Source organism: Calypte anna, chromosome 4A, assembly GCF_003957555.1.
Source record: "Calypte anna isolate BGI_N300 chromosome 4A, bCalAnn1_v1.p, whole genome shotgun sequence".
Lineage (NCBI taxonomy): Eukaryota > Metazoa > Chordata > Aves > Apodiformes > Trochilidae > Calypte > Calypte anna.
The window spans coordinates 30,007,554-30,029,279 of record NC_044248.1 but is presented as its reverse complement, the minus strand read 5'-3'; the positions used below and the strand labels follow the sequence as shown (position 1 = coordinate 30,029,279).

General features: G+C 40.4%; 1 protein-coding gene across 3 annotated transcripts in view; it reads right to left on the bottom strand.

Annotated features, from left to right (window-relative positions):
• Positions 1-1,437: 1,437 nt before the first annotated feature.
• Positions 1,438-21,726, bottom strand: part of TMEM192 (transmembrane protein 192) — a 28,660-nt gene continuing 8,371 nt past the window's right edge. The window contains exons 1-6 of one of the 3 annotated variants that reach the window (XM_008493878.2): positions 18,370-18,535; positions 15,809-15,955; positions 12,357-12,621; positions 10,299-10,433; positions 6,203-6,305; positions 1,438-3,053 (exon numbers count right to left, since the gene is read on the bottom strand). In XM_008493878.2, the coding sequence (XP_008492100.1) occupies positions 2,930-3,053; positions 6,203-6,305; positions 10,299-10,433; positions 12,357-12,621; positions 15,809-15,955; positions 18,370-18,423 (828 nt within the window). In that variant the 5' untranslated portion in view covers positions 18,424-18,535 and the 3' untranslated portion in view covers positions 1,438-2,929. Of the gene's footprint in view, positions 3,054-6,202; positions 6,306-10,298; positions 10,434-12,356; positions 12,622-15,808; positions 15,956-18,369; positions 18,536-21,726 lie in introns of those variants that run through there. The other 2 variants (XM_030450149.1, XM_030450150.1) reach the window with 2 other exon arrangements.

The following is a 21,726-nucleotide window of genomic DNA, read 5'->3' as shown; positions in this document are numbered from 1 at the left end:
TATGCATTTCAATAGCTCTAATTACATAGAGTATCACTTCTTCAACCATTCAGATTCTGGAGTATTCATTGATGAGCAGGTTTGCTACAGCAGGTCCAAGAAGGGATGTGGTGGTGGTTAGCAAAGTGCCACTTTGCAGCAGAGCACGTGTAAGACATTGCGTTCACAAGATGACACTTTTTTTCACAGAACGAGGTCCCTAATATTTTTCAACTTTTACTGAATGCACAGCATGCTACACATTCTGATTTGGACAGTAGGATCCAGCCTCCAACCAGATGCTGACGCTATGGGCTGCAAGGCAGTGACCCAGGCTACGTTGTTGGTGATTGACCAAGAGTTGCTCCAAAGCTGGTCAGATGGCATTAGGCACCACAATGTCAAGCGCCTAACTTTACTCCGGCAGGGTGATAGGGCTGAGATAAGCAAGAAGCAGTGTAACTATAAAAAAAAAACCCTAAAACACCACATCTGACCTCGGAGCTGTGGCGTGCCAGGTCGCAGCGAGGTCACGGCTGAGCCGCCTCTCGTTCGCACACCACCGCCCGCTCGCCCATCTCACCGCGCGTTTGAAGCACCGAGCTCCGTACCGCATCTCCCTGCCGGGCTCCGCTGCCGACACACCACCGCGGCCCCGGGAAAATCTGCCCGGCTCCAGGCAGCACGGCCCGGAACCGCGCCACACCGCGGTGACGTCATGGGGAACGCGTAGCGTCACAGCGAGCCTCGCACCCAAGGCGGGACCCGCACCCTCGGGTGCCGGCGATGCCCAGGGCAGAGCCTCAGCGGTGCGTGGTGCGGTCCTGCCCGACCGTCCTCATAGCCCGGGGGCGGCGGGAGGTTAGGAAGTGCTCGTGGTGAGTAGAAACGAGGGTCAGCTCCTACTTGCCTACTTGGAGTTTGTACAAGTGAGAGAAGCATTTTTTCCCCCCAAAGCTTAACTAAAGAAGTCAATATAACATAGGTATGAAAACCAATAAAAACAGGGTGATTGTTGCAAGGTGTGTACTTGTGAATGACAGAGAGCAGGAGCTTTGCATCATCACACGTGGCAACCTACACTTGCCTCCATGGAAAACAATACTTCTGGCTCACCTACAATTCAGCCAATTCAGTCACGAAGGACAGGAGGGTGTGAGCAATGCCCACAAAATGCAGTGAAGGTGTTCTGCTGTAGTGTGCAGCCTATTCCTCTGTGTTAAGAGGAGTAGCAGAGAAAATCTGAAGTGCAGTGGAGAAAAACATCACCCAGGAAAGCGAATAAAACTAAATTTAAAGCTTAAAAATGAGTTCTATCCTTGCCCTAGCAGGTTTTTGCTAGTTTTAAGCACAAAAAGTATGCTGCAAGAACTTAAGTGTAACACAAAATCTGCAGATACCCACTAGAAGTTTTTACCAGCTGTACATGAACTTAGAAATGATAGTCACACTTCTTTTGTTGCATTTATTGTGCATGAACTTGAGTCACATTTTACTGGCTTAAACAGAAATCATATAAATTGATACAGTTACATCAAAACCTGAGTTCTAAAACCAAAACCATACCTGTTCCTTACATCTATATTTTAAAACCCTGGCTGTATTTCAAAAAGGAACAGTTTAGTGTTTGATAACAACAAAATCTCCAGTGTTTCTCCTTTTCCTTTAAATGAGACAATCCACATTTTTGTTGCCTACTAGATAGTTTTGTTATTTCCAACATTGTGCCCTAGGACTTGGATAGAATGATTTTCTTGGTTTACTTATATCTAAATACAACACCACTCCTCATGAGACACTCCCCCCCCCCCTTCCCAGTTGACTAATGATTACCCTGTCTCCCCAGAGATATTTGCTTCTAAAATAATTCTTGTTCTACACTGGCAGAAATAGAACAATTCTGTTCTGGGTACTGCTTTTACCAGCCTTCCCCACGAAATCCATAAAATAGAACAAACAATTGTTTCCCCAACCTTCCTAGAAGACCTTTGTCTTCTGCTGCTTTTCACCTCACCACATACACTATTTTAGCTTCTGAATCAAGATGCTGACATTTTTTGACAAGTCAAAAGTAAAGCATAAGGATGCATGTAACTGATGCATCTTTAAAAGGATCTTTAAACCAATTTGATACAAGTTAGTTACTAGGTCAATAAAAAACTTAAAAGTATTTTTGAATTAAGTTAGTTCAGTTGGCAGAGTAGGAATCTTGTGGATTTTTACAGACTCCTAATAGTGGGAAAGATCCAGCTGCCTACTCCCTGAAGATCCCTCTGAGAGGTTTTAAAGTTAGAATTCTGAAAGTTGCTCAAACTACTTTGCTTTGGTTTATACCACACACTAATGTGAGACTTGCCATTCCAGGGCATCCATTGCTTTCTCTTTTAATTTGAAATTGGACGCCAACTGGATGCACAGGCAACAGTTTCATTTATTGTCTTGGCAATGGAGAAAAGATGACCTATCTAGAAAGCCAGTATCCACTTCATACAGGATTTCTTCATATAGGATTACAAGCATTGGGACTCAATAACACAAGTTGCCTAGCCTCAGCTTCAGCACTAGAAACTGATGATATCCTTTGCAATGTCATTTTTCCAGAAAAAAACATTGTATTCCAGAAATATAAAATACTTTGGTAGTTTAAAGCTTAAAGGTTACAGAAGTACAAAATAATGGTAACAACAAAGTTAAGCCATTCCCTCAGGTCCAACTTAAACCTATTAGGAATTACAAATCCTTGAAGTTCCAGAACTTTTTTCTGAACAGATGATCTGAAGACAGCCAGAGTGTCTAGTTGCAATAGGTTTACAGTATATGCACAGCTCATCCTTCCACCTTGTGTTTCAAAACGTGGAAGATGACTGAAAAGTCATCTGTACAAATCTGTCTGGATATTAGGTTACCTCGTGGGCTCTTCAAAGCTCCTGCAGCAGTTTTCCAAAAGCTGTTAAGTTTTGATTTGCTGAGATGTTAGTGCCAACAGTCTCTTGCTGAGCAGTGCATTGTGTCGCTGAAGATACTCTATTACATCTCCTTGCTTCTCAACTATCTCTTCTAAACTTGAATTTTCCCTTGAGGTAACAAAAGCAAATATGGTTTTCAGTAAATCACAGCAGCTTTCAAACTTATGATAGATATGTCAGAACTTATTACAAAATACTTAACTAGGTTGCTTCCTTCAATTTTACTTCACTTGACCTCAGTTAACTTTTGAGGGAGGAGACAATTGACAATGTCTTTATGTTTAACCTCCATTTTACATGAGAAGGCAGGGAGAGAAAAAATTTTGGCTCAGCTTTATGCCAAGTATACATAATGGAGTTACATATTTCCTGCCAGACAGTTACAGAAAAGTTGTGGTTGTATAAGGATTTTTACTCTTTACAAACTTAAGGTTAGAGAGACAGACAACATGCTAAAATTGTCCTAAGAAATCTACAGCTTCTTGTCCAAGTACATTAGGAAATTTCTTTTAAGCAGGCATAGTATTTTTACCCAGTTGCAGAGATCATAATCTGTTTAAGACAAATTTCTCCATTAATCTGCAGTATGATATACTATAATAGTGATATTATCTGTCACAATCCTGTAACAGCAGCAGCAGCAAACAGTTGTGCAATTTCAGATCTATAACCTCATGCCCAGCTAACCTCCCCCTTAGATACCTCCAGCTTTCAGACATTATTATTTTCAATATTAACTCAAGTTAATACAGAAAAATATGTAAAAGCGCAGAATTCTGTGAAATCTATAACTGGGAACTTCTAAAAATAGAGCAAGAACAAATACAAATGCCCAAGCATATTCTAGTCTTCCCTTATACATAATTTTTCCCTAGCCAACTTGGGAATCTGCCTGCTTTGTACATATGTAAGCATCCTAGAGTTTAGAAAGTTGTTCCTCAACCTTGCAGCATTTTGTGGAGTAACACTGGCCTTCTCCTAGTTCTTAGAAAGTGCCAAAGAAGTTAGCTAGAGTAGAAAAAAGCTCAGGTCCAATTAAAAACCTACTGTACTTAAACTGAAAAAAATAAAGAAAACAAGTTTTGTAGACATAAAGCTTGTAACCTTAGCCACTGATCTATACTATCAACTTAAAGCAACAGAAGAGATCTTTATCCATAGCTTAGGTTGAAGAGGTCATAACATTCAAAAAACATTCTTACAACCAGGGTCAACTGAAGGCCTGACAGGATTCACTTTTCAATAGACCTTAACTCTCCAGGGAAAGAGAGTCAGGAGTTGTATAGAGCTGAATTAAAAACAACTATTTTGGAATTAGTTCTCACAGGAAGCTTGCACTCATTAATAAAAAATAATCAGTCTTTTCCTCAGCTGGTCATTGTTGCAAACTCATTCTCTGGGCATTTGAGAATTTCTCAGGGGAAAAGCTGAATGAGAAAGGAATGAGGTCTACCATGCATTCCCCATGGTGCTCATATCAGTGACGTCAGACACTGTATCAAGATTCAAGACAACTTTAAATCCTTCCTGTATCCTGCATATCTACTTCCAAACTCCATGAAAGCATGTGTATGCTGTGACACCAGGGGAAGGGCTAAAGTCACTTCTGCTCTTCAACTTGTTACTGAGGTACCCATATAGAAATAAGCAGATCATATTGTATCAAAAATTCTAAAATTTTTACATGGAAATCCATGGTAGCTTTGCTGACTGGTTTTTATTATGTCATACCAGACTTGTTTCAGCAATTGGGATGTTCACACAGTCAGAAGGTACACAGAGGACAAGCAAGCAATAAACCTCTGTTTGTGAGGTTAGTGTTGGATACCTCCTCTTTCATTCAGAACATCTTTACCTCTTAAGTAGCCCCCTTGACCTTGAAAAGTTTTTTTCCCAAACTGGAAATATATTCCAAATCCCTTGCTAAAATCTCATGTTCAACTGCTGGCACAGAACAAAGCTCCGAAGTCTTTTTTTATTCCACCTCTTAGCTATCCAAAATAAACTTCCTTACCTGAAACCAGTGAAAGGAGCCAGGCTTCTGCAGGTATACTTTAAATAACAGTGTAAGACACTGGTATCCACCATATATTTATGTATGTCTCCCATATATACTCAAATTACATAGATTAAGCAGTTATTTATAGCACATTAACAGATTCGAGCATTTGTGGATGCTTGCATAAATCATTCCTGTTGTCACGTGAAGATTTCTGTATCCTAACAAATTGCTATTACCATGTATGAAATACAAGAGTGTGTTACCTCTCATCTGCACATATAAAACAGCAGCCTTAAAGATGTAGTTTCCTTCGTAACTATTATTCCCATTTTTAAAAATCAATACCATGGACTGACCTATTTAGTTTAGTTTAGTTTCCTGCTGGGTTGGAAAGGATCTCCGAGGTTATCAAGTCCAACCCTTGATCCACTACCACTGTGGTTCCCAAACCATGACACTGAGTGCCACATCAGTCTCTTCTTAAAAAAGTCCTCGGATGGAGAATCCACCACCTCCCTGGCAGCCCATTCCAATGCCTGATCACCCTCTCTGGAAAGAATTTCTTCCTAATATCTAACCTAAACCTCCCCTGGCAGAGCTTAAGTCCATGTCCTCTTGTCTTACTGAGAGCTGCCTCGGAGAAGAGACCAACCACTCCCTGACTCCAACCTCCTTTCAGGGAGTTGCAGAGAGTGATGAGGTCTCCCCTGAGCCTCCTTTTCTCCAGACTGAACACCCCCAGCTCCCTCAGTCCTTCTTCACAGGACTTGTGCTGGATCCCTTCACAGCCTCCTTGCTCTTCTCTGGACCTGCTCCAGCACCTCAATCTCCTTCCTGAACTGAGGGGCTCAGAACTGGACACAGGACTCAAGCTGTGGTCTACATCAGTGCTGAATACAGGGGCAGAATCCCTTCCATGGACCTGCTGGCCAGATTGTTCCTGATACAGGCCAGGATGCCATTGGCCTTCTTGGCCACCTGGGCACACTGCTGGCTCATGTTCAGCTTCCTGTCAATCCAGACTCCCAGGTCCCTGTCTGCCTGGCTGCTCTCAGCCACCCTGTGCCCAGCCTGGAGCTCCCCATGGGGTTGTTGTGGTCAAAGCGTAGGAACTGGCACTTGGCTGTGTTGAACCTTTGTTTCAGTCAACAGATATAAGATTATATGTAAAGCTAATGGAAGCAATGCAATTATATTAGTCAGTGTTACCTATATACATACCATGGCTGAACACAAGATTAATACAGAGTCTTACCTGAATCCAATTTCTGAGGTAATGTGACTAGGGTAGGCATACATCTTTTCTTCTTCAATTATGTCAGGTCTTGGCTTTGCACGATTGAAGTTACTTATTTTCACTGCAACAAAGTTTTACAAATTAGATGGAAAGCAAATAAAAAGAAAAGCTCTATTACCAAGCTCCAAGTTAAAAACAAAAAAATCTGTAAAGAGTCAAGTGTAAGATTGTCTTAGGACAATGGCAGATAATAAAGAAAGATAATAAGGGAACCTGGGGAGTAGGGAAGAAGGAAAGAAATTGCACAATCTCTGCTCATTTCTGGAATGGCTTGGATTATAAATTAGAGGGGGTTTTTATTGTTTGGTGGTTTGGTTTTGTCCTTCAGCCTTGGTGCTTAAAAAACCACAGAGAAGACATGGATAGGGAAGCTTGAACATACTGCTTAATATATGTAAAGTTTGACTGCCACATAAGAGAGGGTAAAATTTTACCTATCTTTCAAAGGTGCTAAGATTTAGTTTTGAAATTTTAGCTATAAACAAAGCAACATGCCATAAAAAATAGTAAAGACTTTTGATACCATTATCTAGGTCAGAACTTGTAATTTAAGCTCCTCCACAAAACAGTATTTTAACTAGATTACCTGCAACAATCCAGCAGCTTGTCTGCCTCCTCTATAACTAGGGCAGACTTGTTACAGAAAGTATTAAGTATTACACTAAGTATGCAAGACACAGTGGCTCTGTGATCAGCTTCCCATTGTGAATCTTGCAGCCTTGGCTATCAAAGCCAGACATAATTTCTGGGTACCTGTGAATTAAGACTAAATTTTAACTGAGATGAAATGGGGATGGGTGGGGATGACAGAAGCTATAGCTGTCCTCTGCATCACTTCTGGAAGAACACTGAAAATACTCAAAGCTATTCAGTATCAGATCCTGATAAAGTGAATCTGAGAGATCCAGCGAACAAGTTCCAGACTCTGCAGTGGGGGCTGCTTGTGGAGCAATACATCTAATGCCACTAGAAACATTACAGTCCAGTTCTGTGAGAAAACCACACTACTGCAGCAGAAAAATACTATCCTTAAAAGTCAGTAATATGATGGGGTTTATTACAGGCCACCCTGCTAAAACAATGCTAAGACCCTAGAGAGGTTAACTACAAGTTAGGCTCAAAGGTTAATTATTTCTATGACTGTATTCCTGTACAAATAAAGCCACAAAGGAATGAATGTGGAATTCCCAACATATGTTGCTTGTGGGAATGTTAGCCTTTTATTTAAGTTATATTAGAAGTATGTAAGAAAATCATTAAAGACATTTTTAGTAAAGCTTTTAAAACTTCACTCCTTGTCCTATGAATAACAAACTTACAATAGTAACCTGACATTTAGAACCATCTGTCTTATGCTTCATCCTACACACTTGAACACCTTACTAGAACAATTTATATATCTCAAGTCTGTTTTAGGTAAATCACAACAATTCCTCACAGATTTTTGAATCCCTGCCTCTGCATCCTACAGCTATAAATATATACACTGCCAAATGGAGATTTTTTTAGAAAGGCAGTTGTACTTCACAGGACACTGGGCATCATACAATTCATAAAATAGCTCCATCAAGCAAGAAGAAATATCTAGAATTACAATCATGTATTCCATGCCACTGCTTTCATTTGTAAGCAGTAATATTTAAATAAGTCCAATACATGAACCTACTAAAGAAGAGGACTTATACCTCAATCTAGTAATTAAGAAATAATTATTATACAGTGGAGAAACAATGTATGAACTGGTGCTACCTTTCCTCCAAAATTTAGGAGTAATATACTCGCATAAAGAAGATGCTGATCATGAGCTTTTAGTGTAAAGTGACCTTAATCTCCCCACTGCTCCTCAGCTACATTATCTCATACTATCTTAGCAGTAAGTAGTATCTGCTAAGTGCCTTAGAGAGGGACACTCTAACCCAGAGCAGAGGGCTGCCTTTAAAATTAACCTACTAAAGAAGCTTCATGATTTCAGTCACAATCTATTATGCTTTAAAGAAGAAAAATTCTGAGTGGCACTATTACTACAGATTCTCAGGTAACTTTCAAAACAGACCAAATAAATTTGTTTCACTTCAGTAGAACTATAATGCTTAGAAGGTAAAAAACCACTACACACAAAAAGCAGACATGTTGAGCTTACCTCAACAAGTATTCAGATTGAAAACAAGTTACACTACCCACTGGGTAAAGGCAGCTTGGGTGACTGGAGGACTTACCTATCTTCAGGTGGTGTTATGCTATATAAAAATTAGCCCTAGCTCTGCACACCAAGCTTTTAAGAATTAATCTAGATTGTCTTTTTGGGGGGCTGCTAAGGTAACAATGTACCTGTTGCAACGAGACTGCCTTACTCCTTCCTAGCAATGAAGTTCTGTCCCTCCTTCACTTTGGTTCCAGGACGCATTGGACCCTTCAAGCATCCTTCAGCTGGAAAGCAAAACACTGCACCCCACAGCTTCCTAGTGTAAGCTGGATAATGGATTTAAGCTGGATAATGGATTTGATGGATGCAGGCACAAACACAGCTAGAGCCAGGAAACAAGACCCTTTTTTAGTGACAAATAAGCAGAAAGAGAGTTTGAGAGTGCTTATGGAAGTCCAGGCTCAGACCTCACTACTATGGAAGGTCAACTTTCTTGCAGTTTCTTATCCTTTCCTGCCAGGGCAAGAGACGCACAATATAACTCTTAGAAGCTCAAAGAGGCCTCAAGGTAAGAAATAACATTTCACTGAATTCTTAATGCTCTATTAATGTTTTGCAATTTATCTCTTACTTCCCCAGTTTCACAGGAAAGTTAGTATGTGTATGCAAAGAAGGGATGCTCTCCAGAATTCTTGGAATAGTTCTCTAGGACTGCAATGCCTTTATTCCTCCAGAGGAGAGTTAGTCTACTTGAGCCATGCTGGTTCACTCAGAGGAAAGCCTGACAAGCCTTGAGCCTGCACAGTTTTAAGAGGATTTAAACTTGGGGCCTAATTTCTTGTTGGATTTTGGTGAGGATGTTGTTGCAGCAGAGTCAGGACTACATTTTATTGGCTAAATGACCAAGCTACTTAGAAGTATTTCTCTGTGTGTCATTATATCGCCAAAAACATACTGAAGTTTTCTTCCAAAAACAGAATTAGTAATTAATCAAGGATGAAACCAAAGAAGTCAGATTAACACAAATACCAATCACCATAGAGACAGCTTTAGTTTAAACTTTTAAGCTGCATGCAGTCCTGATGGAGATATTTGCACTCTCCTTTCTTCTGTTTGATTAGAAGTCAGAAGCAAACTAAGTTTTTATATTGTTTTTGTTCCTGTCCCACAAGAAACCAGAGCTACTGGGGCTACTTAGCTAAGGTGTCATCCCCTGGCTTGTGGCTGTAAACAACCAGAAAGCAGCATCTCAGAAGCAGGCCTATAAACTAACAGACTTGAGAGCAGGAAGGAACTCTAACATTTAAACAGGCACAGACTTCACAGTAAACATCTCCAGACTTTTTTAAGACTACAAAAATAACTTCCTTTTTTAGTGTCTTGCACCTTTTCAGTGGCTTAACTTTTTTTTGGAGGGAATCCTCCATTTTAGTGTCAGAGGTACTGAAGCTTTTGCTTGGACCAAGGAAACAGAAGAATCTGGAGAGTAAGGCACATGGTAATATCAACTAGAAAAGTGCCACCTGCAAAATTCAGACACAGTTCTGGTAAAGACACAGAGCTCTTACTGCTTCAGTTTGTGGTGCACACATTGGAGAACACATAGCTAAGCAGATAAGATTGTTCACAGGACATTTTTGCAACAATTGTGCATTTATTGGCACTTCACTGGATCAACAGCTAAGGTAACACAGAGCTTTCATTTAGCAGCACTTGGGAGATCAATCAAGCCTGGCAACCTTCCCATTTGTTTTGGATTTACCTCAGTTTTTCTACAAGCACAGAATCATTCTGTATGGTTGCAGTTAAATGTCTTGGAGTACCTCAGGTGAGCTACTGTGAGGACAACGAAACAGCTGAGTAGTAGCTACACCAACAGTCACTCAAGAAGCCAAAATTTGCCACTCTCACCTGTGTAAATCACTAAGCATGTCAGGGAGCTAATCAGCTCCAAGCCCAGGATTCCCAGGATTAGGTACAGGTACACTTTGCTGTGATCAGGAAAGGAATGTTGCACTGACAGAATCAAAAGCAGGGCTGCATTACCTAGAAAACAAGTGTTATATTTTACAGGTTTAACAACTGCATTAGCTGTTGAAAGTAACTGATCTCTCATCCCCAGTATCTGCATTAGGCTGTGACATATCAATAATCCTCTTTCATTTCATACCATACTTGTCTCTGGCTAATTTCCATTCCTTTAACAGAGGTGATACACGCTAACAAGTGCTGGCAGCAAAACAAAGCTTTATTTCAAAATTTGGCCATAACAGAGAACTACAAGTTTTTCTATAGATTTTGCTGACTTACAAACAAGAGTAGAAGAAATGTATGAGGCATAAACCGTTTCTAGCTGCATTGCTGGTATCCATCCTCAAAACTGCCTGGAAACTATTTCTTTCAGCTCTTAAAAGTTCCCAAGTGGTGGGTCTGAGTGTACTTCAATGAGGCTAACAGGAAAAAAACCCACACACCTTCCTTTTCATAGGGAGACACTGGCATAGGTCTCCAATTGATTGGCTATTATTTTAATATTTGCAAGTCACTCAAAGTTCAACTAAAACGAGCACAATTAGTCAAGGAGAGCAAGTATTGAATTAGACCTACAAGCATCCTTAATTCTTTATACACCCTCTTCACTTTTACAGAGTGTGAAATGTTCTTTTCTATCCTGTAGAAATGCTATAGCCAGTAAAGCACTAAGGGTATTAAAACCATAAATTTAGCTAAGGGACTATAGCTCCCTTTCATACTGCTTAAGGCAATGGAACTGTCAGGATTGAAGTGGTCTCAGTAGGGGACTTGCAGTAATGGAGCTAATCACCCTCTGAACTACAAATACTTTAAATAAAAGTCTACAGAACACTACATACTACACTTAAATGCTTGCAGACACCCAGCTTGTTTGGTAGGGGAGAATCAGGCTCCATCTAAGACTGAAGATAGGCCTGAAAAATTTATATTACATTGCAATAGGCAGAAATAGTTATTTTACTCTTTCAAAACACCCTTAAACCTGCTGTAGCCCTATCTTGTCACTGCACTTGAATTGTATCTTTATTTTCAGAGCTCTATCTAGTGGCCATAGCCTGAAGTTTTGCACATTCAGCAAGCTGAATAGCTTTTTTAAGCGAGTGGATGGACAGAAAGCTAGGGTTATATATGAGTAGGACCACTTATTTTTTCACTAAGGTGAAAAAATTTCTATTCCACTTAGTCTGAAGATTTACAGAGGAAGGTGTTATTATAATAGGCAAAAAATATTGTAAAAGCTAACACTGTTCCCTTTTCCTATGCTATTTCTGAGTGAAAAATCCCTTCAAGTTAGATGGCTTTTAGTTATAATTTCTGTTCTAAAAAGCTACACCAGCTAATCATACCAACTCATCTTTAATCTTCACTGGCCAGTGATGTATCTTAGAACATAGTTAAATCACTCCCATACACCTCTTTGTTCATAGAAAGTAGAAGAGGGCTGTCAGAGGTAGAGCTAGATGTTACGCACAGCCCCGCTGGCAAAATAAGCAATTTTCTCCTATTCAATTTCAGACAGCTATTGAGCAACAGATAGTTAATCTGTTTCTACTTGAATTGCTAAGCACACTTTTCAAAAGAACTAGCAGTCTTGCCACATATCCAACTAGACAAACAAGTATGCAAATCAAGATCACTGGCTGCAAACACTGTGCTTACTGGCTCAACATTTTGTGGATGAAGACTAGAAGTTTTACTCAATTTCACACTCATGGGCATTTTTTCCACTACAAAGAGTTCTTTACAACATGCATCTGGCAAACCAGAAAGGTCAGTCAGGAGATACATCTGACTAAAATAATTTATATAGGTTCACAGGCACAATTTTAAAGTTCATAACATATAATTTACTTTTATATAAAAACTTTTCAGTCTTCTTCTGTGTCAGTTATAAAGCTATATATGGAAAAAAAGAGGAAAACACATTCACTTCACCTGTGGAGTGTATCAGCAGTGGAAGCCTTTTCAGATGTCTTGTTGATCGGTATATTGAGAAGTAACCTCTGCTTCTGACTTTACTGTGGTGGTGCTGAGTGTATTGTTCAAAAAAAAGATGCAGAATCCACAGAATTACTTTTGCAATGATTATGACAGTCTGCACTTTAAGTGGGTGAGTATAGTTTCCAGGGCACTTATCCTGATTTGGATTGGGGTAAGAACAAAACATGGCTGCTAAAAATGCTAGAACAACAAAAGCAACCTGGAAGAAAAAGGGAGACAGACAAAAACTCTTGAAATCAACATGTAACTATAAAAAAAAAAGATAGGCTTATGCAATTTAATCATTTTGCATTACTTTCTGAATTGATTTTATTAATAGGTGAAATAATGCATAAAATATCAGATGCATACATCAACTACTACATGCCATTCTGAGAACATACTCATGACTGAAATTCCTAAGTAGTAAGATAGACTTCCAGGGGGGCAACCAGTCTCCAGCTGAACAGAGCTGAGAATCACCACTCCTCCCAGACTTGCTTCCAAGTCAATTTCACTGTTCCCCAAGTCACCCCTTCATATTGACACTCTTATTTCTGGATGCTCTTTACTATGTCTTCTTACTTTAAAAGGAACTTGATTTGTACTACTGAAAAAACAAAAAACAAAGCCCAAAAAAACCCAAACAAACAAACAAACAACACCCCCCCCCCCAAAAAAAAAAAAAAAAAAAAAACCACCACAAAAAAACCCCCAAAAACTTCATCTTTCTAGGCTCATTCAATTATACTTGTTACTCCTCTGCAGGATAGGCTCATATCTTATTGGCACAGTGTATGTTTCTTTAAATTGGAATTCCCTAAGTGCAAAAAAATCAGCTCTTCACTAAATCCATTAAAGATAAACTCCAGGCTATGACATTAGACAAAAACTGAAACATCATCATAGTAGCTTACAAAGCAAAATAGGTGGACAGATTGTTCCATTTTGCTCAGAATTTGTCAAAATGGCCTAACTGGAGGCAGACAGATTATATAAACACACACTTATCTGGTCCTTTAGGATTTTCTCCAAATTTTCAGCATCAACAATCTTTTACCCAACTAGAATGCAGTCTTGAGTGCACATTATCTGGGGTATGTGTCTAGACACAGGGCCTTTAAAAAGAAATATTCATGGAATGGTTTTGTCAGAGGAAATACTCTCTACTGCTTTCATTCAGTGAACAAGAAGATACAGTACTTCTCATTCTTCATCATTCTACAGAATAGGAATATTTTAAAACAGAATTGAAAAAAACCCCAACTTGATTACTATATTAAACTGATGCAAGTGGGAATGGCCTAGCACTGCAGCTCTGCTAATTTCTACAGCAGTGAATGTAAGAGGAAACAGGTAGGTGGCATTACAAGTAGGATTTATTAAAAATGCTTTCCTTAAATTTTATGACAGTCCAACAAAAGGTGCTTCAATCCAGTACATAGCTTTTTTTGAATACACAAATGCTACTTTTTGTAAGAATAACTTCAGTATTGTGTATGTGCACACACAAAGAAGATTATGGAAAGACTGACCTAATATAAAGGAATTATTTCTAGCCTGTACCCCTTACACTGCTCTCCAGAGCCTCCTGGTAGGAGCCAGAAGCCTGTGGAAAAGCAAGGGTTGGCAAGAGTAAAGCCACTCAGAAACCCAGCCCTACCACACTCCAGCATGTCCTATCCATGAACTCCAGAACTGTTTGCTACCAGGCAGCTGTACCAGACCATCTATCTGCTGATTAACCCCACTTTTTACAGGAGGTACAGGAGTGCACATAAGAAACACTCTGATGTACATAATACTCTGATGGCTTAACTTCCTCAGGATTCTTGCACCTTGGTCAGCCTGTGCATCAGAAACTAACCTGGTGTCACCATGTTCCACAATGTTTGTGCACACTTGCAAAAGCAGAGAGAAAGGAAATCCAGTAAGTTTGTTTTCCCTATTGATCTTTCCAGTAAGAGAGACAGCATCATTTAATGTTAATTATAATGCTGTTTTCACCAACAGAAGAATATATTTTCTCCATTTTGCCTCAAGGACCAACTGGCCACTGCAATAGGTTCAGTAACAGCAGCAAGACTACCTGGAAAAGTGCACACTGACAAAGGCTTTCACAGTTTTCTCTCTCTTCACTTTCCCACATATATGTCTATTTGCTAGAGAAGGGAAGTGATGGGGATGGAAAAGGCAGCAGTTTCCTAGGATTTGGGTGACTGACATTTGGCTACAACAGTTATGGTAGAAGATAGTAAGGCCTCAAATCTAGGTCTAAATATTTACTGCTTTACCAACAGGAGTGTCTTCAAGTGCCATCCTAATAGAATGGCAACAGTTCTAGTAGGGGAAGGTAATAAGGCTTGCTATGCAGTTTCCATTGGTAATTTTGGTAGATTACTCAGCAGAGCAGTCTTTCCTAAGGCCATCTGACAGGCAGAGGTACATTTCTTGATGTTACTAAGAGGCTCACAAAACCTTTCCTTCTAAAATTAGAAGGCGAAGGCAGACTGAACAGTTTTATGCAGCTGCCCAAAGAGAGACCTTAGGAGGTTGGTAGGTGCTTTTGAAGTTCTGGCAGAGACATTGTATTGCAGCAAACTGGACACAGCACTTTATATCTGAGTCCAAATGAAGCTCTAAAATAGCTAGCACAACACAGATGTGTCTCATGCACTCTGACTTTAAACACCTTCAGCTCAGTTGTAGTGGCATTATGCAACCTCTTCTGTTAAACCTTAGGATCAGAGCTCTTCTTCATATTTGGTCTCCACATGCTCACAAGCAAAAACAAGCTTCTCCAGCTTATCAAGGAGAAACACACTCTTGGATAAGAGTATCTTTACTTCTGTCTACCAGTTTCAAAAAAGACCTTCATTCTCTTAGGTAAAAGATCTGTCCTTTATCTCTGCTTTTCACCCTTAGCCCACAGAAGTCAGTTAGTGCAGGAAGCAACATTTGGATTCCTTTCTCTCTATATCCATTATGATGCAAAAATTCTTTAGCAAGTTCAACTTCACTTGTTTAGCTGCAGTAAGAAATACCTTTAGTCTTCCCTGTGAAATTAAGTTCAGTCTCCAGAAGGCATGTCATAGAGATTATCCTGGCCCTCCATAATTAGTCTAAGCAGTTATACAGCAGCAATATTATTTAGAAGTACACATCCAACAACACAGAAGAATGACTACTTAAAGTTATTTTCGTTGTAACAAGATGTGTCACAATTAGACTGAGAACACAACATGTATCACATAGCATATACACTATGAAAAATCATTGGTAAACAAGACTTGACTGGTTTGGAAGGCCAGTGTATGCAAATCTCAAGAATTCTGTCAATGGTAACAGTAAGAATTCAAAATAGAGATAGCAAATTTTCATAAGAAAATCATGCTTATTAAACTTACATGGATTAGCAACAGAAAATTGGCAAAGAGAACTGCTGGGATAGCATAAAATCTTGGCCTTAGTTGGGAGTGCAATGTATGAGATGAAATAAGTGGTGCATCCAGTAGAGGATCATCTTCTAAACTCTGTGTTATTTCCAAGGAACCCTGGAACACAAAGTGACAAAGTAGTAACAGGTGAGCTCTAAATGTAAGCTACAAAAGTTCTAGCAATTTCCTGTTAGTAAATCAAGCTTTTTGGGGAAAAAACCCCCAAAACAAATGGTTAATATCTTGATACAAGCTCTTAAATTACACGTAAGCTCTCATCACATCTTTATGTAAGAACTCAGGTGTGGAGGAATCCAATACTAATCTGTCTCCCAGCATCACACTGATGGGATTCTTTAGGAACTTTATCCTTTAAAATGTATCACACTTATCTGAGGACAACTTCTGAGAGAGGCCACAAGTACTGCTATGTTTACCTGAAAAGGTAGAAAAAGTGACAGTTAAAGCCTCTCAAGTGTATTTTACACAGGTACTTTGAAAATCCTTGTTACTCTTACTACTGTCCAACTGCAACAGGCAGTAACAAATCTGCAGTGTACTAGTTACAGTTTCAAATGACTCGACCCCCTAACTGCTGACAGGTCAAACCACCTGTAGCAGTGGTTCAGGCTAAAACCAGACAAGAAATAAGTAGCCTTTCAGATGGAAGAAAATGCTACCAAATGCCAAGCAACACACGCTCTGCATTTATTAGAGAGCATAGAATCATAAAATGGCTAGGGTTGGAAGGGACCATAAAGATCATCTAGTTCCAACCCCCCTGCACAGACAGGAACACCTCCCACTAGATCACATTGCTTAAGGCCCCATCCAACCTGTTCTTGAACACTTCAAGAGGAGGGCCATACAGACCAATTCAAAAGATAACAAAATTCAGATTTCCAGCCAATTTTTAACTGCTTTTCTCCTGAGCAACACCAACCACAGCCCAAAACAAGACAAGGGCAGACCCCATCCCACTCCAGACTTCTGGCTATTCAGAGACATGCCAGGGTTCACGGCGCTATTTGCATTTTTTCAGCTGAGGGCTTCTCCTTGCTATGATAGAAAAAAGCATAAGCCTCAAGACAAGTGAGGTATGTCATTATTCTAAACACTAGCTAAGAAAAAGAGACACAAAAAAAATTTGGGATTGGACCTACATTTATCCTTCATATTAATGGGAACAGTGTTGATTAGATCCCCAGTTATTTTGCCTACGGACAGTTGCCTACAGTGAAGGAACTGGCCACGAAGGACTATTTCAGTCAGCAATCAGTTTTATTTTAGTACTGTAAATGTCACACTTGCCCAACAACAGAAGAGTGTGAACAGGCCTCCCTTACCTATTTGGTTCCTTTTAATTAGCCTAGTTTTTGACTATAAACAACCCTTGAAGAAACACTAGCCCAGTAAGATAACCTTTTACTGCACACCTAGAGATGAACAAATGGCATTCCTCTTGTGTCACTGCTATAAAATCCAGTAAAATGGGGCAGGTATAATTTTAAGCTCTGAAAGCAAATGTGCAGGACCACCACTCCAGGACTCAAGACATATTCCCTCACTCCTTCCCAGAAGAGAATTAATAGAAGGGTTAACAGCGCATACCTCCCACAAAGAGGGTGATCCTCTTCAGGGCAATTTCCTTTATTCCTTGAGAGCAGGGTAACCTATGCCTTGTGCATTACCATGACAAATCATTGAAATCCTTCATAGAGAACTTTATCAGAACGTCTGACATTACTTACCACAAGTCCGACTACATTCACCTTTTCATCCTGAAATGCAGCTAGCATTAGGAAGCACTGGGTGACAATAACCTCCCTCAGAAGATATTACTACAGGCCATGTGGGAGGAAGAGAATTAAAACAAGAGATGTGATGCCATGCAGTCAGTATGACATTAAAAAAAAAACACCAAAAAACCAGTATGTGTCCTAGCAAGATCAAACACAGATTTCACATAACTAAGATGAGCTAAAACCACAGCTCTTAAAAGCCAAAACAACTTGGAAAGAAGGGCCTTCTGTGAAGGATGTTACCAGAAGCACAGTAAGGCTTTAGCCTCTCAGCTCCCCGATCCATTTCCAGCATGTGACCAGCTCCACAACAGCCCATCTCCAGGAGGAGAGGCAGGAACAGGCGAAAAGCTACAGCAGCCAGCCTGGCCAGCACAGACTTCTAGTCGGGTGGGTAAGGAGAGGGAACGGGGCATCCAAACAAACAGAAAAACACTGTTTAAGAAAAAAAAAAAAAAAAAAAAAAAGCCAGGAGAGCCAAACAAGCTAAACAAGAAGCCCCGATTACATGAGCAACACCGATTTATAAACACTCCAGTTACTCGAGAGTACTCCAAGCATGGCCGGGAAGGTGCAGCGCTCCGCAGGGCGGCCTCGGCGGCCCCTTTACTTCGGAAAGGACAACTGACGAGACGCCTCGGAGCTCTTCGTACAGAAAACAGGGGAAGGAAGAGACAAAACGAAAAAACACCCACACTCGGCCAGCGGCCCTCCGCCTCTCACACTCACGTTGTCCAGGTTCTGCTGCTGCTGCTGCCGCCGCCTCCCTGCAGTCAGCGCCATCTTCACTATGCCCCCTCCACCGGGGCCGCTTTATTTATTAATCGTTGCCTCGGCCGCGGCCCTGCCGTCGGCTGACCAGGCGCAGGACCCGCCGCCTGCCCCGCCCCACCTCACCAGTGGCGTCTCCGCCTGCGATTGGGTCCGAGCCGCGCAGCAGCACCGGCCCTGGGGCGGGGCCGCAGCCTGAGAGCCGCTGGTGCCCGGTCTGCGGGCGGGGTATGGGTTACAAGCCCTGCTCCGTTCTGCTGCGCCCGCCGGGGCCCGGCCTGGGCCAGCCCAGCCTAACTGGGGCCGCGCTACTTGCCTAGGGGATGAGTACTTCCCACCTCACGAGAGGTGGGAGCGAGATGGGTAAGACAGCAGCGGGGGCCCAAACGTGTGTGTGTGAGGCTGGGTCAAATTGAGTCAGTAGCCCGGGACTGAACTTCAAAGGTGGCTAGTCAATGCAGGCCCAGGGCTGGTGTCCCTGCCAGGCAGGTGGCTCAGGTTGTGTCGTGGAGACGGGAAGGTAAGCAAGAGCAAACAGCAGCAGATGCTTAGTGAAAAAGTGTGGGGATGAAGGCAGCCTAACATTGCTCTCAGCTGGCTGTTCATCAGTATCTTCCCTTTTTCAGCAATTTGTCTTGCAAGGGCTTCTTGAGGAAGGGACAGAGTATGTTCACTTACTGGATCTGCATTTAACATGTCTCGGAAGTTTTCACATGCACAAGGCACATAATAATTCATCTAAGATATCTCTGGCCCAGTTGTATATTTTGTGAAGAAACAAATTTCTTTAAAATCTTGCCACTGCTGATCTCATAACCTCTTGTTCTTGAGAGACTGCGGCCACCCGTGCAACTCAGTTTATGGTCTTTCCACTCCTTGACACCCTTTTGTATGCCAAATACTCCTTCACCACTTTAGTTACTCCTTGGTAATCTTTGTTAGCTTATGTGACATTTTCCAGCTATATTATTTGGAAATGGGAATGGCTGGGATGACATGGTGGTCAAGCGTGTGCATAGCATGAGTTTACAAAGCAGCATATTTATTATCTGTTGTGTGCTGCACTTGTCAGCTAATGTTTTTAACCTTGTTTTCTTTATTAGACCATCCCTGAGCCTTGAGCTGATGTTAGCGAGGACACTGAAGAGGATCAAGGCTGTAAGAAGGGCTTGAAATACAGCAAGATAGCATAATCTCTAGCTTGGAATTGTTAGCTCTGTACCATATAAGAGAAGCCAGGGCTGTGACCCTGAAGGACTGGTGTGGCTCTGCCTCTCAGGAAAGAATGAAGAAGTGCCAGAAGAAAAAATCTGCTCTTGAGATATGGGCTTCTTCAGGTTGTCCCAAGTTTTTATCCCTATCTCTGCAACTTCTCTTGAATATATTTTTGTAGAAAAATACCCAGCTGAAAACTCCTACCCAGAGCATTTACATTCATAATTTGCACTCATTTGTTACTGTTTTACATAGATACATATATTTGATGAGGTAGCCAACTACTTTAAATGAAAAAGAACTGTTAAACTTGCTGGTTTCAATAAGATTAAGTCCAGCACCTGTGGTAAGAGCCTGCTCAGTTCCACTTTCTCATCCCAAATGTTCTTTTTTCCTCTTTCTTATTGTGCTTCCTCTTTTTTTTTCCTTCTTCATAATAACACAAATCCTACTGATGAGACAAAGATTTTCTGTGACAGAAAAATGAGGTCACAAATTCACCGGTTGCTGTTGAAGTAATCGGCATTACCTCTGTAAGGTGTTCTGCCTTGCCAAGAAGTTAGCTTGGCAAGTGTGGTCTACTTCTACACAGATCTAATTAACATAAAAAATAAGAGTGGTTCAACAGATCAATCCGAAATTTGATTGTGCAATTTTTTAAGAGGGTGCTGTGTGCCTGCCAGAACTTCCCATTTCTTTGTATAGCTGTACAACTTACCTGCATAGTACCTAGTCTGAGCTTTTGCTCAGCTTGAAAAGCTTGAAGTCTTCTTGTTTGTTTTGCAAGGAGCAACAATTTCTCGTGTTCTGGTTAACAAATCCGTTCTGGAGTAACCAGAAAGTCACACAGCCAAGAAAGCAGTTCCAGTTAATGACAATGGGTGGAATATGTGTATTTTTAAACTAAAAATACATTTATACTAATTTAAAATACTTTAGCAGTGTATTTTAAAAAATAATTAAAACAGTACTAAACTTAAAACCCCCCCAACAAAATAATAAACTCAACAAACCAAAGAAAAGCTTACAAAAAAGTCTCATATCATCCTGTGTTGCTTAGCTGCTACGGCTTTAATTGATGGCCAAAACAAAATGCTAATGGCACATTTCTTTCTTGTTTCCCCACATTTGGTTTACTTGCTTACATGTATACAAGTGCACATGGTTTTGTCCTTCAGTCTGGAGGGTTTGGATTTAGAATTTGGCAAGGATGACATTTGAGGGGAAACAGAAGGGAACAAAAACACATATTAAGGAAAATAAGTGTTTTAGAACAGTTGTTTAAAGACTTAGGAACCAAGAAGCCTAAAATAAGGGATTTGATTCATAACTTGCATTCCCAAGCTGAAGCGACTTTTTTACTAGCATAGTAATTTCAGTTGTACAAGTACTCCTTCTACCATTGCCAGTCTCTATAAAATACTATAGGCTATCTATAATCTTGGTTTTAGCCTGTTTGTACAGATACACAATACAGTCAGGTCAGAAGCACATACTGCATTGTATGAGCAACATACTATTTAAAAAGTGAACACCATTGCTTCATAGTAGTCGCAATTTCTCTGTGCCTGGTCAGAGCTAATTTTCTAACAATCTCCTTTTGTTCAGAAAGACAAAATTTAGAAATTTGATCTAATGTATAATCCGTACTGCAAACTGCTGTGGAGTTAAAAGACAGCTCTATGCAATGGCTTGCATACATACATGCAGTGTCTGTGATACATGCCACTGGATGAGTGTTTGAGATAAAATAAATCAATGCTTCTGACTATAATTTTAGAATCTTAAAGGCCCAGGAAATTTAATTTATCAGCACTCATTTGAACAGGTATGATTTTATATATAAGTATTGTTCCTATTGAATGGAAAATGAAATATCTCAATGGGTTACTAAAGAGCGTGCTTGGTGAAAAAAATACAAGTTTAAATATTTGTAATACATAAATATTTACTGTGCACAACAGCAGTTAGCTTTTTCAGAAATATGTGACTGCTAGTTTCAACAGGTTTACCTAATCTATGTATGTAATCTTTACAGTAGCGATCTACTCTTGTATTAGTAGATCACCCAACATATGTTTTATTTTGGTATATTAGTTA